General features: G+C 45.2%; 1 protein-coding gene across 4 annotated transcripts in view; it reads right to left on the bottom strand.

Annotated features, from left to right (window-relative positions):
• The window catches only part of LOC100757073 (kalirin), a 528,077-nt gene extending 514,506 nt beyond the window's left edge, over nt 1-13,571 (bottom strand). For all 4 annotated transcript variants that reach the window (XM_035444595.1, XM_035444596.1, XM_035444597.1 and 1 more), the window contains exon 1: nt 13,505-13,571. In XM_035444595.1, the coding sequence (XP_035300486.1) occupies nt 13,505-13,571 (67 nt within the window). The remainder of the gene's footprint in view (nt 1-13,504) is intronic.
• Nucleotides 13,572-15,776: the final 2,205 nt, after the last annotated feature.

Here is a 15,776-nt window from a genome sequence, read left to right as displayed (position 1 = left end):
GCATCACCACCTGGCAATATTTTCTTAATCTTAAAGAGAACTAAGTGAATATATGCATGAGAAAACAGGCTCTTTGGGTTGTCAGTTCTGCATACAACATATAGAGTTGGAGCAACCGACTTGGTACTACAAGCATGGTAGAATGGAGATGTCAGGATTTGGGTCCCAGACTCTCCATTTCTTATAAGTGATGGGACCAACCCTCCCACTGGGAACAACTGTTTTTGTTTTGTTTTGTTTTTAATTTTTATTTGTATCTTCTTGAAAGTGTTTTTTAAGAAAAACTAATAAAGCAACAAAGAATCATTAGGTCAGAACCCAGGGGATGTTGAAAATCCAAAGAAACCCCAGAACATAACTGACTTCTACAGGAAGAGCATTTGCCAACAGACTTTGGGAAATCAGAAAGAATGGAGGGAACAGAATCCAAAGTTCAAGACCTGCCCAAGGAGAAGAAATCCACACAAAATAACTATTCCAAGCTAAGCCTCTTCTCAGGGAACAGCATTACCTTCAAAGTAAAAGACCCTGTAAATAAGCCTGCTGTCTGGCAACCCCAAACTCAGCTGCCTATGACCCACCTTCAAAGAACCTCAAGTACTCCACTTAGGATTAGGTGAAACTAGACTAGTGGCATTCCCAGAAACCTGACAAAAGCGAACAAAAAGTGTTCCCTGGGAAAACCTTGCCATTCTATGTTTCAAGGAATTGGGGTATTGAAGTCAACTTCTTAAAAGCATTAGCAACCAAGCACTAACAGGATAGCAACAGTTACTAAGCCAACAGCTGGAGAATCCAAAGAAGTCAGTCCAGAACACAGAGCAACTTTTGTCTGAGAACATCTGCCAATAGGAAAGAAACAGTGATAATTTATGGACTTTTATTCCCATAAAATCTTTCTCAAAAATAGTGAACATGACGTAATAAAAAAATAACCAAACATAAAAGGAAAAATACACTACGAGAAAAACTACCAAAAACAACAGACTACAGAAAAAAACCCACATCTATGGTAGATACTTCACAAACCAAACCTTGTATCAGAGATCGCTTCATACAGGGTGACTACAGTCCATTTTTATTTGTCAATTTGACCCAAATTAATATGGGAAAACAAAGGGAAACTGACACACAAACTTCACAGATTAGAATTATCAAACAAAAACTATGAAACAAATGTACGAGTTCAAAAGTTTTTTATGAAACAGGAGAGTAATTTGGAAAACAGTTAACTAGGCATTCTAGCACCAAATAGTACAATAATTGATATTAATAAGTTGGCGCACATATTTAATTGCAGATTAGACATAGCTAAGTAGGTAGTTAATAAGCCAGAAGACAGAACTGAGAAGATTGTCTAGACTGTATCGTAAGACATAAAATTATGAAAAATACAGAAACAACAATAAAAAACACAGAAGATAGAATGGGAAATCTCAACATTAATCAAGGAGAGGGGAGAAAATGGAGATGATACTAAAGAATTTTCCACAATTGGTGAACAGCCGCATCTCATGGGTGTGATAAATTTTATGAACCTAAGTAGACTGCATAAGAAAGAATTTAATAATATGGAGCTGCTGATTTAACTGCTCAACTTCTGAAATTCTTATTCAGAAGGTGGAAAGGAAGACATACATTTATTGTTTAAGGCATTTTGAGTTTAAACTCAGTTACCTGCAGCTAGCACCATCCTAAATGATATCCATGGAGAAAATAAAGCAGCCATCATTTATAGGGTGTCACATGCCACACATATATAGTATTTTAATTCTGAGTTAATGCCTGTGGGGCGTGGTTCATTTGGTAAAGCACTTTCTCTGAAAGTATGAGGGCCTGAGTTTGATCACCAGAAGCTGAGCACGGTGGCATGTACTTATAATCTCAGCACCAGAGAGGCAGAGAGCAGTGAATTCTTGGTGCTCACTGGCCTGAAAAACTCAGCCTACTCAACAAGTTCTGGGCCGAGTGACAGACCCTATCTCAAAAACAAAAAGTGTTCTCTGACTTCCACATGCACACAAACAAAAGGGTGAGGGGCTCTAATTAATACTTCTTCCTGATATTTATTGTTATTACAATTATTTGCCTATTAGTATGAGGTGGGAAGGCTAAGAAGAGAAATGCAGCTATAATAAGATCTCTACAGAGCCAGGCAGAGCTCCCAGCTGAAGCTCCTCCTGGTCTACAGAAGCAGGGTATGAAACCAAGGGAAAAATAACGGAACCTTTTCTTTGTCTTTGTTCTGGGACTTCCCTATAAGGTGAACACTGAACTGCAATTTTCCCAAGAAAATTTTGACTACGTGTACTAAGGGCTCCCACTATCATATATATTCCAGAGGGAAGGGGCAGGGCTCACAAAATTGTTATGCTCATGCCTAGTTATTTAACTTTGATCATTCTGAGTCCAGGAAGCTCTCAAAGGCAAAGAAGACCCAAGCAGAGAGGGCACTTGCCCCTGAATCCAAACCCAGAAGGGGCTGCCTTTCGTTCTTAGGTCCTCAGGACCTGCCTACGCACTGGACTTTTCAGCCTGTGGGATTTTATGGATTTTCCAGTGATGGGAGGCATAGCATCCCCATCTCCTCCTCTACCTGGCAGCAGTAAGCTCACCTTCCCTCCAGCTCCCCACATGCACTGCGGGCTCCCTTGCTCCCCACTCCTGCTGTGCACATGCTGCTCCCAGCCTGGCCCAGCCTCCTGCAGACAGGCAGCATCCATCTGGGATTCTCTCCCTATGGTAGAGAAGGAGTCAACACCAGGCCTCTCGTTTATTCGTGTGCAGGAGGCAGCAATGAGAAGGAAGCCGGGTGGACAAAAAGGGGAGGTCTAGAAAAGAAGTTGTGGTGGACCAGAGTCTGGTGGAAGAAATATCTCTATAATTTCAACTGCTTTTCAACCACACTGTCTCTAGCTGGAGCCCCCTGGGTGAAAGGTTTGTGTATTGCTGGGGATGAGAGTTTGTAACCTTAATTATGTCTCAGAGCATTTGGCTGTGCTCATCTTGAAACTCCCAGCATGAAAAAAAAAATGTGGTTTCCATTACAGTGTCACTGAGGGACTTGTACAGGGGTTGGGATCATTAAAATGAAAACACGGATGAGTAAGCCATGCCATTTTGTCTCCAAGACTTACATCCTTCCTCCACCCCTGGCCCTGTACTTTATTTTGAGACAGGCTTAAAATAGTTTATAAAATATGGAGCTCATTATCCCATCTAACAGATTTCATTTTGCATGAATGTAGATTAAAAGCCCCATGCCAATTCTTCCTCCTGGGTTTCTGAGGAAGACACTCCACTGCCTTTACCCTGGGCTGGATTCTGGGGGACACAATTCTGTTGCAGCAGCAAAGAGGCGGGAGGCCCCACTTCTAACTCACTCAGCTGCACGATTATCGCCAGGAAAGATGGAGAAGTACCATCGTGCTGTTGGGGCTTCTGGAAACTTTGCCTGCATCCTTACAAGTCTGAACTAGATGCCCCTCAAACCCAGGACTTCTTAAGTCTGCCCATTCTTCCATATACAGTGACAATGGTGAGGTGAATGGAACAGGACTGGGGTTGGCTATGGTGGTACATATCTAAAACCTCATCGTTTGGGAATATGAGACCGCAGAGTTTCTATGAATTCAAGGTCAGCTGAGCTTTGCAGAAACTCTGTCTCAAAAAAAGGATGTGGATGTAGCTTGGTGGTGGACTGCTTGTCTGTCACGCACAAGCCCTGAGTTCCCACCTCAGCTCTTAAAAGAGTGGAGGGAGTGGAGGAGTAGGGTGGAGTGGAAAACAGAGGGATAAGGCCTCAACGTGGAGTTCTCTGACTTCAGCTAATAAGTAACTCTATGGTTTTGGCAGATTAGGACATCTCTTCGGTACTAAGTTTCCTTATTCCTTATTCCTTAAATTAAAGCTCTCTTCCATCTATATCTTTATTTTGCTGGGACTAGATACAAATATGGATGTAAAGAGAATAAAAAAAAAAACCATTTGTCTTAGCACTGATCTTGGTTGCCTTAATATTTCTGGTTTCCACCTAATCAAGCCCCAGCCTCCTTCCGTTACACCAAGCGTGTCTGCACTTCCCTCCTTACCATCACGGTTCCTTTCCTGTGCTCTGTTCAAACCCTTGAAGATCCAACTGCTCCCAAAGCCAGAGCACACAGTAGCAAGTGCACACATGGGTCACCTGAATTTCCAGTCTTTAACTGATCCACGTGCAGGTGCTGCCTCCACTCCAGGTCTCCTGCTTTGTGTGGAGCAGGGAGAAGAGACTGGATTATTAGACACAATAGTCCTCCCTGAGCTGACCCTTGGGAATTTGTTCAATGACAATGCATCCAGGTGATCTCTCTATCTCTCTATCTCTCTCTCTCTTCTCTCTCTCTCTCTCTCTCTCTCTCTCTCTCTCTCTCTCTCTCTCTCTCACACACACACACACACACACACACACACAGAGAGAGAGAGAGAGAGAGAGAGAGCCCCCACCTTTCAGTCCTCAGTCCTCTCTGTCCCTCTAGTTAACTCATCTATATAATGAGAATGGCACCCTTTACAATCACAGGGTGACTGCAGGTTTGAATGAAGCAGATCAGAACCCACCTAAGGCCACACATTACCTCATATCTCTCGTCTTAGCCCATGACATTGACTGTTTGCTAAAACCAAGGCATCTGAACTTGAAATGCTTAAGTATTTCCTTATTTTTATTTTTTTCTATTTAAAAGAAATAATGTTCTAAGTACTCTTTTCTTCCTCCCAACAGAGAAAGTACCCCATTCTCTGGCCTCCCAATTTTATCTGCACCTTCTAAGTCAACCAATTCCTGCTTTCCAGGCCACTTCTGGACCTTGTAGTACTTATTGCAAGTTGCTATTATAACTTCAACTGTTGCTTGACCCGTGTGCTATCTGCTCACTCTCCAGAAGGCAAACTACATGAAGAATTCATGCTTTATTCATGCTGTCTCCCCAGCAAACAGCACAGTGCCTCGAATGCCCAGATTCACTGTCAGTGCTCAGTATTCACAAGTGGATTCATAAATCCATTTCTGTCCATCATTTTCTAACTTCTATCACTGTCCCATCCCTAATCTTAAATACATTCAGGCCTCCCTTCTTAAACAAAACCACCACTTGACCCTAGTGTCCCACCAACCACTGGTCTATTTTTACCTTGTATTTTCTGCCATATTTCTCAAACTAACAGTATGCGCTGGCTGCTGCCTCATCCTCATCACTTCCTCCCACTGCAATCTGGCTTCTCATCATCAAGGCACTGAAACAATGCTGCAAGCCATCACCAATGCCTTCTGCTACCAAGCCCTTGACATGTGCCATCTCCAGGTTCTCATGTCTCCAGCTTCCATAAGCTCTCCACCCTGTGCCATCTTTCCTGGGCTGTTGTCAGTTTCACCATCACTTTCTGGGCATCTGACTCAAAATCATGCATCTCCTGCATCAGCCGCTCCCTCCCTAGAACCGCTGCCAGACATTCTGCAGCTGCTGGGAGTAGGGTATTCTGTGATCTAAACTCAAGGTTCCAACTTCCGTCTAGTGTGACTCTACTACTTTTCCAGCTAACCCTAAGCATGGCCCTTCTATTGCCCTCACATATGAAGAACCCAAAATTCCTGTTGCTCTTGCCATGCTGTTCTCATGCATCCAAAGTCACATTTTTAAAATCCCACCAGCAGGAGTTCCCTGTGACTTCCCTCACAAGTGTATTCTAGGTACACTGAACTCCTCTTCAGCTAGGCATCCCCTGCAGCTCCTACTGTGCCTCCGCCTGTTTCACTGACTGGAATGTCTGACTTCACCGAAGTTCTATTTGACATCTGGAAAGACAGACTCCTCCAGGTGGATAGTTTTTTTCTTTCCTCCTATGCATTCCTAGTTAATTTTACTTACCAATTTTATTGCAAAGTACCTTCCGAGCATCCAAGTTTTTCCTTAGGCCATGAGCACCTCAAGTTATGCATCTTGGTATGCCCAGCCCCAAAGCCTACTACCTGATACATGAGTATTATTCAATACATTTTAATGGAATGCTATCACCCCACCACCAATTGTTCGTAACCTGACGTGTAAGCATAGTGACCTCAACTCTCTCTCCAAATTCAACTCTCACCACATAAATGTTCTGCGTTCTCTGACTGCCACACCTATAATTAAGACACTGTATTGCCCATCCTGTTGTCCTTGTGGATCCTCTCACTAGATGAAAAGATTCATGAAGACAAGTCCACTGTCTTCTTCAACACTATTCCCAGATCCTCAAACAGAGCATAGCCCATAGTAGGTCCTTACAGGACAAACATGCTGTTCTTCATCCAGCCCACTCCCTCCTAGGAATTCGTATCACTCTCTTAGGGATTCAATGTGAAATACTATACCCTGACATCATGCATAAGTATTGCAGATGTTACTTGTGTGTGTTTTGTGGATGTTGTGGGTATTGCTGAATGTAACCTTGACTTACAAGAGTTGGAAGAGAGACTCTATTTACAGGCTAACCCACAATTGGATAGAGGGGCTATGAGACTCAGAGAGGGAACAGCTAGTTTGTCGGTGGTATTGTCTTGTTTTATTTATTTTGTATCTGTATGAATGTTTTGCCTGCATTTATGTCTGTGTACCCTTCATGTGCTTGGTGGTCATGGGGACCAGAAGAAGGTATCAGATTCTCTTTGAATTAGAGTTAAAGATGGTGTGAGTCACCATGTAGGTGCTGGGAATTGAACCCAGGTCCTCCTAAAGACTACTGAACCCCTACCCCCCAGCTTTTGGTTTTTAGGATCCATTCAGGAGATGAATTATAAAGTTCCATACAGCAGGAATCTGATCTCCAACCCCTAAAAGGCTCCTGTGATACCTGCAGACACTACTACGACTTCAACTATTAACACTGTATCTATGACTTTAACTATTTCACAAACCACCTCCATCCACAAAGTGAAAAGCAAGCCACCATCTACACCAGAAATTCATTTGACTTTCTGACCATGGGAGAAAACACCTCTAAGCCTTCAACAACCATTAAATAACCCTCGATGGAGGAACCGGCCCTGGGAGGCTATGGTACCCCAGGGAAGGCTTGTCACTTTTCTTTCCTCATGTCATAGTAACCTCTGCCCCACTGCTGGGAAACCCCATACCAGTACTCCAAAGAGAGGCTCTCACTGTCCTTCTTCCCCCAGGGCTTGGCCTAGATACATCTTACCTGGAGATCTCACACCACAGACAATGCAGTACGGTGATACCCTCTCCACCTGCCAACAAGGGAGGTAGCTGGACACTGTTTCACATGCATGCTGAAGATGGAGATATAGAGAATCTCTACAGATGTCGCAGTCAGCATAGGTGCTAACCCATGCAACATGGAAACAGGGGTCCTGGACCCTGGCTTTTCTCTTAGCACTTGCATGGTTTTGACAAAGCAATTACCTCTTCAAGTCTGCTTCCCATCTGTGAAATGGGAACCCATGTGAGCTGCCCCAGAGAAGGGTACTGTGGACCAAAGGGCAAGGTAACATACTAGCAATTATAAAATCCTCACTGTTCTCTTTTTAACTCCTCAGTAAGGCTGTGATAATCCCTTGTTCCCGGAGTGTTCAGCTATCCTCTTAACATTATTTACATGATTTCCTATTAGGATAAATTTAAAGAAATGGTGGAGACAAAGCCCTGCCCTCCACTCACAGTAGGGAAAACTGACCCCTAGAAGAAATTAAGCTCCATAACAGCTACAGAACTCCCAAAGGAAAAGCACCGAGTACCTGCTGGCGTTGGGTGCTGGCCACAGCAACATGGGAGGCATACATTATTACTGTTCACAAGAGCACACTGAGCCACTGATTCCTGGACCTTGCACCTGAGTGCCCACAGCAGGAAACAAGACTAGGTGTGACTAATTAGAGGTGCTTATCCTGGAGGATATACATGTCAAGAGACTGAGAAGGGGAGGAATGTGGGCCACCATCTATAAAGAAGGCTTTGTATTTGGAAAAGAAACAAAGGGAAAAGGTCCTGAGGAGGCTCTGGAGGAGACAGGGCACAACAGGGGGTTGTTCTATGACAGTGTTGCAAACTGCTTAGCAGGTAAGAGGCCTGGTTCCTCTAGCAAGCATATGCCTGTGACTTAGAAAGCTAAGTTAAAGCCACTTAGTCTTATATGAATATTCAGCTCGAGGGGAAAGATGTTTACAAACAAAACTCTCATTAGATAAACTCCAGCACAGGAGAATTGCCCAATATATGTTTCATACAGGTGTCACGTGCTTCTTTTTCTCAGTGACTATCCAAGGGACGCAACGCATCACAGAAGTGCATCCAAAGAAGCCACATGTCACACCAAGTGCACACACACACAGCCACTAACAAGAACAGGAAAGCCACCCTAGAACAGTCAGAGCCTGTGGCAGGCTGGTTTAAGCAGAGACACTGAGTGCAGTCCAGACTGAGTCCTAAGCTCTGCAAATAACTAGGCCATCAGAAAACCAGAGACAGGACATCTGCCAGTGTCAGGAACCAGGGACAAGAGCAGTGCGGACAAGACTGCCCAAAGAGCCTTCACAAGCCAGGCCAGGAGAGCTAGTTGCCTCTTGATCCTGTACTGCACTTGGGCAGAATTTGTCCTTAGCTTGGAATGGTTGGGAGTTCTGAAGGTTGGGAGAACAGAGAAAAGTCAGTCAGGAAGATGGGAACACTCCTGGCCAGAGAGGAACCTCACTCTGTGAAGGCCTTGGATAAGAACGCCCCTCCCATCCCATCTCCTACAGTATAAAAGGGATCATCCTTTCTCTGCTTCCAGCAGAAGGTGGACAGTACCCATCTAATGACAGTAGAACTTACCTTGAATAAATAAAGATTTTTCAAATGCAATGTGACAAACTACCACCCTAGGTCCAAAACCTGAGGCAGCCAGAACTGAGAGCTATAAACCTAAAGCAAGCTGGGTCCAATCAACCTTCTGGAGTGAATCTTTCCCCAGAAATATGAAGAAAGCCCAAGAATTAGTTAGGTGATGATAGAAAATGTGTATAGCTTCTAAAGAAAGTTGCACAAATCATGCCCAAAAGATTACATTCTTTTACATTTTGTTCCTTGTTCAGCCTCTCTTTATTCTGTATTTGCTATTCTCAGTGACTATTTCATTGCTCTTGCTGTTTTACCCCAGAGCTATTTTGCCTTTGCTCTCTGACATTACGTTAAAAGATGGCAACAAGCAGCCCCCCAGCCTTGGCTCTATCAGAATCACCTGCACAGATGCCAGTGCCAGTCTCTGCCAGGCATTCCAATCCAGCTGTCTGGGTTGGGGCTGGAAAGAGAATGTGAAAACTACCGTTGAGCTACGAGATCCCAGATGATCCAATGTACACTGAGGAATGGGAAACAGTTGGTCCGAAATCCCAAGTGCTTTCTGATAGTCATCAGAATGCAAATGCTGCCCTAAGAAGAGACCAAGCATATAAAATACTCCGAAGAACCCCCTATGGAAGGCCTCACCCTCCCTGGGGAGCAGAAAGGGTATGGGATAGGTAGGGTGTTAGTTGGGGGGGGGCAGGGGAGGAGGGGAGGGAGAGGGAACTGGGATTGACATGTAAAATAATCTTGTTTCTAATTTAAATAAAAATGGAGAGAAAGAAAGAAAAAATAGAGATCAAGCAGCCCAAAATGTATGTTATGAATTCATTCTCTCATTTAGATGTTTCCAAACACCATTTTACCATATCCAAAAATCTCTACACTATACTTTCTTTTATATTATTTTAAATTTACTCCATTTATGCATAAATTTATTTTTTAAAAAGTAATGGATGGGGGAGTAAAAGCATGATGATGAGGAGGAGGGCTAGAAAGATAGCTCAGTCCATAAAGTGTTGGACTTGTAAGCGCGAGAACCTGAGTTTGGATCCCCAGAACGCATGTACAAGAAGCAGTACACAGTAGTGGCACACGCTTATAATTCCAGCACTGGGGAGACATATGGCAGGAGGAAACCTGGAGGTCACTGGCCACCCAGCCTAGCCTACTCAGAGAGCACCTGGCTAAATACAAGACCCTGTCGGAAGGAAGGAAGGAAGGAGGGAGGGAGGGAGGGAGGGAGGGGGAGGGAGGACACAAGAAAATGTGTGACGCTGAAGAGAAAGGGGAATTCAAAGTCAGCGAGCAGGAAAAGGAGAGGGAGAAGAAGACACAATGAACAGCCCAGGAGTGAAAATGGACACAAATTTTGAGACAGACTGAGAGTAGCAGACAAGCAGTAGGGAATGGGGGTTTGTTTAGGTATCACGAGTGTGTTCTTCTGTACTAGGACAGCAGGAGCAGGCATGAGGGGCCGGGGCTGAGGGGGCAGGGAGGCTGCATGAGCAGACATCTGTGGCTGCAGTCGTTAAGGCAGAAAAGTGGAAGGGCGCAGAGAAGGCCATAGTGAAAATGAGACACTAATGAATGGGGACCAGGCAGGGTTAAGAAGGCCTGTGCAGATGAGGTGAGATGAAGCACGGGCAGCACAGCAGACTCAAATGTTGGGTGGAACAGAGACCCTCCATGCTGAGAAACCCAAACCACATCTGTAAACCACCAGAAGTAATCTCATGGGCTGGTAGCATAGACTTTCCCACATGCTGGTAAACCCTCACCACACCCATCAGTTCCCTGCAGAAACACCAAAACTCAATACTAAGAGGGAGTTTGCTTCTTGTGTTTTTATCTGCATGAGCTTTTTTTTCTCTGGTGGGCCTCTCCATCATAGCAACTATCTCCATAGCCAACATCTGAAAGCCCAGACCACAGGCAGTAGAGTTGATAAATACCCAGCAGCACACACAGTAAAAACTGCATTCGTTATTAATGAGAATAAATCACCAAAATGCAATGTCTGAGCGAGCTGACAGTTCGGTATCACATAAATCCTTGTATATACCACACAGTTGAGTTCTCGAAAACAATATATTCGGTTTTTAAGTCTTACTATTAGCTGAACAATGATGGGGGAGGTGAAAAATGTGTCTATAGTAAGAAAGCATACACAGTTATTTTTCTGTAAAGTTTATTTTTGCTTCACAGTGTGTTCTGATGTGTTCTCCCTTTTAAGTGTGTCTAGTCACAGATGTGTTTCTCCTCCAGTCACAGACACACAGACAACTCAGGCCAGAACACAGCCTGTCCATCATTTCAATTTCTGGGGCTAAATTCATCATTCCCTCCTTGCCTTCCTGAAGCCTGAGACTTTCAAGGCAACAAAAGGCATAGCAATAACAAGGGAAAGATAAAATCCTAAAACAGATGAAAGGCGCTAAAATTCCGTCTCCCTAGAGATCTGAGGGAAATTTGTTCACTGCTCTGTGAGGCGGGTTCGTCATTCTCTAATTCATTAATTCATTTCATTCATCCAACTAATATTTGTTGAGCATTTCCCATGAGCTATCTCAATCTGTAAAACATACCATTTCCTATGCAACGCTGGCTAACATCACTATATTTGCTCTACGCAAACTTCTGTTGTAACGTGGATACAAGTATGTCATGTGGACATACTGTTTATAAAACTGTATTGTCCATCAACTAAAACTGAGTGACATGAACAATGTTCAACCCACTCCAGCCTTCAAATCAGATACCCTAAACAGTCTGAATCTTCATGTTAAGAAACTCCTATAGATACTGTGTACGGGAATGACCAGAAGCCTACACATTATGGCCAAATGTGCATGCACAAACATACAATTCTGGAAGCTAGTTTCTGCTGTCTAAGGGATCCATCAATCCACAAATTCATTATTGTGGGATGCTTTACAGGAACTAACACATTTCCTGCAAACTCTATGGTGTAGGTATTATTAATCTTTCCATTTTTGAGCCAAGACTAATGAGCCAAGGATAGACTATTTATTCAAGGACCCTTAGAAAGTAATGAAGCTAGTGCCTGAAACAAGTTTGCAGCTCATTTTATGAAAACTGAAAATAAATTATTATTACATTTTAGCATCTCCTTTCTTCTTTAAATTGGTATGATCTGATAATCTGAACATGGCCTCTGTTCACAAAAATATAAACGTTCTCTTGTTGCAAACCACCTGTTCCTGTCTCTCCCAGGGTGCCTGCAGGAGAGCAGGAACTGGTGTGTTATTGACCAGACCTAACAGTCAAAGGGCATTTTGTTCCTGACAGGCACTGGGATAGGTATTTCATCTGCAGCCTCTCACTTAACCCACAACAGCCCCTTATATCAGCACCACTACAATAGGCTTCTCTTTACGCCGTGGAAGGAAAGGAGGCACAGAGACACTGAGGGGTAATAACTTGCCCGAGATCACACAGAAAAGAGGTGGTTTTCTTACCCTTTCCCAATCTATGATCCCTATCAGTACAAAGTTCTGGCTCCCTTCTCAATCTTCATTTCAAGTCTGGCTTGCTATGGGTGTTTCTCAGTGTTAGCGAAAGCCTGCTTCCCGAGTATGCTGGTTTGGGTTCCTCCATCTTTGATTTCTCCCCCGATAAGGTCTTGGTACATCTGCTCAGGGCAGCTCTGCTTCCAGCATTTGCCTCCTGGTGTACCGGAGACTACGCCTGACTGAGGGTGGGTGATACAATTTGGGGTAGGTAGCAGAGCTTTTCCAAGACGTCTCTTTCATCAAAGATTTTGTCTCACTCTTGCCAAAACTTCTTAAAGGAGCCAAAGCTCTCAAACGCCAACATTCCACATCTTATAAACCAGTTACTACACAAAGTTCACGGTGGCCTTTCTTTACCGTCCGGACTTGTATATTACTACCAGGGGGTTTGCATTAGTGATTGCATTAGTGAGGGTGAAATGAATTAAGGGCAGAGTAACTCGAGAAGTCAAGCTGTCCGTCTTCCTTTTCATAACCTCAAATTTTGCACAGGCTCTGTCTGTAGAGCGTCCACAAAGGGAGCTGTCCCCAGGAAAAGTGCTGTAGCTCCAGGATGCAGCCACTGAAGAACTACTCATTTACTAAGCACCTAGTGTGCACACTGACTATGATGGTATGCTTTACATGCAGGGGTTAAACAATTCCTGCATGATAGGTCCCAGAATGCCCATTTCACACATGGGGAAACAAGCTCAGATGAACACACAAGTCCATGTAAGGTCCCAGAGCTGGGCTGAGATTGGAGTCTGCATAGGTATGCCCCAGCTTCCACTGCGGGGACCAGTCTCCTCTCTGCATCACTTCTCGGATGCTGCTTAAGTTGCCTGACTACAACACTGAGCCTGGTGAAAAACCCAGCAAGAAATGTGATTGTGTTGTACAGCTGCTCCCCAAATGGCTCTGTGCTCCCCATCCCCAGCTAGGTCACACATGTCCCCATAAAAGCAGCCTTTCTTTTATCTGCCGTGTATAGCTACCTGCTGTTGCTCCATGCCTTCTTTCTTTTTCCCCCACTTCCCTTTCTCCACGTCTATGTCCCTCTCTCTCACACATGCTTGTACACATACATAGACACAGACAGACACACGACCAGATACGCACTCAGGATACCTCGATCCAGCAGCCGAAGTAAGCGGAGATACCAAAGATACCACTGGTCCCAGAAGCGGTCCGTCATCCCACCCTGAACTCATCCTTCACAGCCAGTCTCCAGGGCAGCGCCTCATCCCACCACCACCACTGACCGACCGACTCAAGGCCAGATTCGCTGATGTTGGGCTCACACGCAGCCTGTTCTAAGCAAATGCCTGCCTACAAAGACAGCCACCAGTCCTCCCACACAGAGGCTGACTGTGCCGGGAGCCCGTTTCACAGCAACAAAGGAGCAAGTGCAGAACAACGCAGCAGCAGTCGTGTGCAGACTGAGCCTTGCATGGACCCCAGGGGAGATTGAAGTTGCGGGGGAGGGAGTCAGGGAGGGCTCTTGCACAGTAGCAACGTTTGAGGTAGCCTTGGGAATAAAAATCCACAAACAAGGCCACGTTTAAAATTTCCTTCTAGTATCTCCTACCATACTGGCTTCCTGTGCCTCCCACACAGAGGCCAGCAGCTCTTCCAATAGGATGATGAATGGGAAGCCAGATGCTCAACCCTCCTGGACTCTAGAACCAGTCCAAAAAGTCCAGGAGTCTGGCTGCCTCACTATGGGCACCTCAGGTACTACCCATCTAAGACTGCTACCCCCACGACCAGAAAAGGGCTTGCTGGTCCTTTCTTCCTCCTTCCCCTCACAGATTCTATTCAGGAGATAGCAGCACGGGCTCTGAGGTGCTACATTCAAGTTCAAATTCCGGTTCCTACTTAACACTTTCTGGCCTTGAGCAAGCTACTTCAGGCCTTCCACTTCCGCTCCCTCCTCTATGAACTGGAAAGACCAGGATTTGCTTCACAGAGGAACTGTGAGGCTCAGCTCAAAGGATCACTGGCAAGTGAGGCAGACAAAAAGTTCCCTCTAATCTCCCCTGCCCTTAGAACTGTGGTTCCCTGTACCTCTCACCCTGTGACCTTATCCCATTGTTCTGATCCAGCACCTCCTGCCAGAGCCCTTTCTCTCCATGCCCCTTCTCAGGGTCAAAGCCTAAGTTTTCTAATGTCTGACTCAAATGGCACAGAATCCGGGCAGCCTTGCCCGACCGTCCCTCCTTTATATGTCGTTTGCAATCTACTTCCTCTTTTGTGTGTGACCTTTTCCCCTTACTGGACCATCAGTTACATGGTCAGCTCTGCTCCTTAATCACTTTTGGGTCCTCCAAAGTGCCTGGTACAGTGTCTTATCTCAGAAGCATTCCAGGAACTGTTGACTAACTGAATGAGCAAGGGATTCCTGGATGGCAGGAGAAGAGTTTGCTACCACACCTCAGCCTCCAAACACTGTTTCAGGCTTGGAAAAGGTGCAAGAGCAGGGAAAGAATGCTCTGTTCTTGCTCCTCGGGACTGCTTAGCCAGAGGGCTGGCCACTTACATGAGAGAGCTGTCCCTCTGGTGACAGGGGGGTACTGAGCACCTTCATTCAACAGCCATGTACACATCATTCCTTGCAACTTTTGTCCAACCTGGGCTATGCCAGTCTCTCCTCCCAACCTCCTGGCCTCTACCGGGCACCTGGAGTGAAGGGGGCTCCTCCAGCCTCCGCCATTCCTAGGACTCTAAGGTGAAATAGTGTGCATGTTTCTCAGACTAGGCAGAAGGCCTGGGGGGGCGGTGGCTAGGAGAGAGGGAGAAAGTAGGCAGAGCCACAGTCTCTGCCCCCTGTTCCTACCCAGCATCCCTACTGCTTCAGCAGGCCTTCTTAAAGGGAAGCTATGGGACACAGCAGAGTCCTCACCCCCCAAGAGGCTATGCTCTATTAGTGTAATTTTGTTACTGCCTTAAATGGACAAGAATCTTATGAGTGGTTAACACAAGAATGCAAAGCCCCCTCCTCTCTCCAGAGAGAAATGACCCACAGTCTTCCCCTTCTGTGAATAACAAGAATCCATTGCTCACATGTGGCCAGTGCTTTGTAGCTCACAGAGTACTTTCACATCTGTCCGCCCAAACAACCCTGCCAGGTCTGCTGGACAAGAATCACCTTCCCTGTCTACAGAAGGCCAAACCTGTGCTCCAAGAAGTTTAACGATTTCCGTCAAATGATACATAGGTGTGATCTGTCTCCCCCTTGTAAAAGTCTTTGGGGCTCACTTCCAGAGAGAGTGTAGCACCTTTCCTTCACAGCAAAGCTAGCCTAACGATGGTGTTTAAGAAGCAGGGCTGTTAAGCCAGCATGCCACAGGCACACGATGTACAATGACTGACAAACAACCTTTGATATTTTTGCCTTGGA

Source organism: Cricetulus griseus, chromosome 4 (assembly GCF_003668045.3).
Source record: "Cricetulus griseus strain 17A/GY chromosome 4, alternate assembly CriGri-PICRH-1.0, whole genome shotgun sequence".
Taxonomy (NCBI): Eukaryota; Metazoa; Chordata; class Mammalia; order Rodentia; family Cricetidae; genus Cricetulus; species Cricetulus griseus.
Note: the sequence above shows the minus strand (reverse complement) of the source record. Positions and strands in the feature narration are given on the sequence as shown.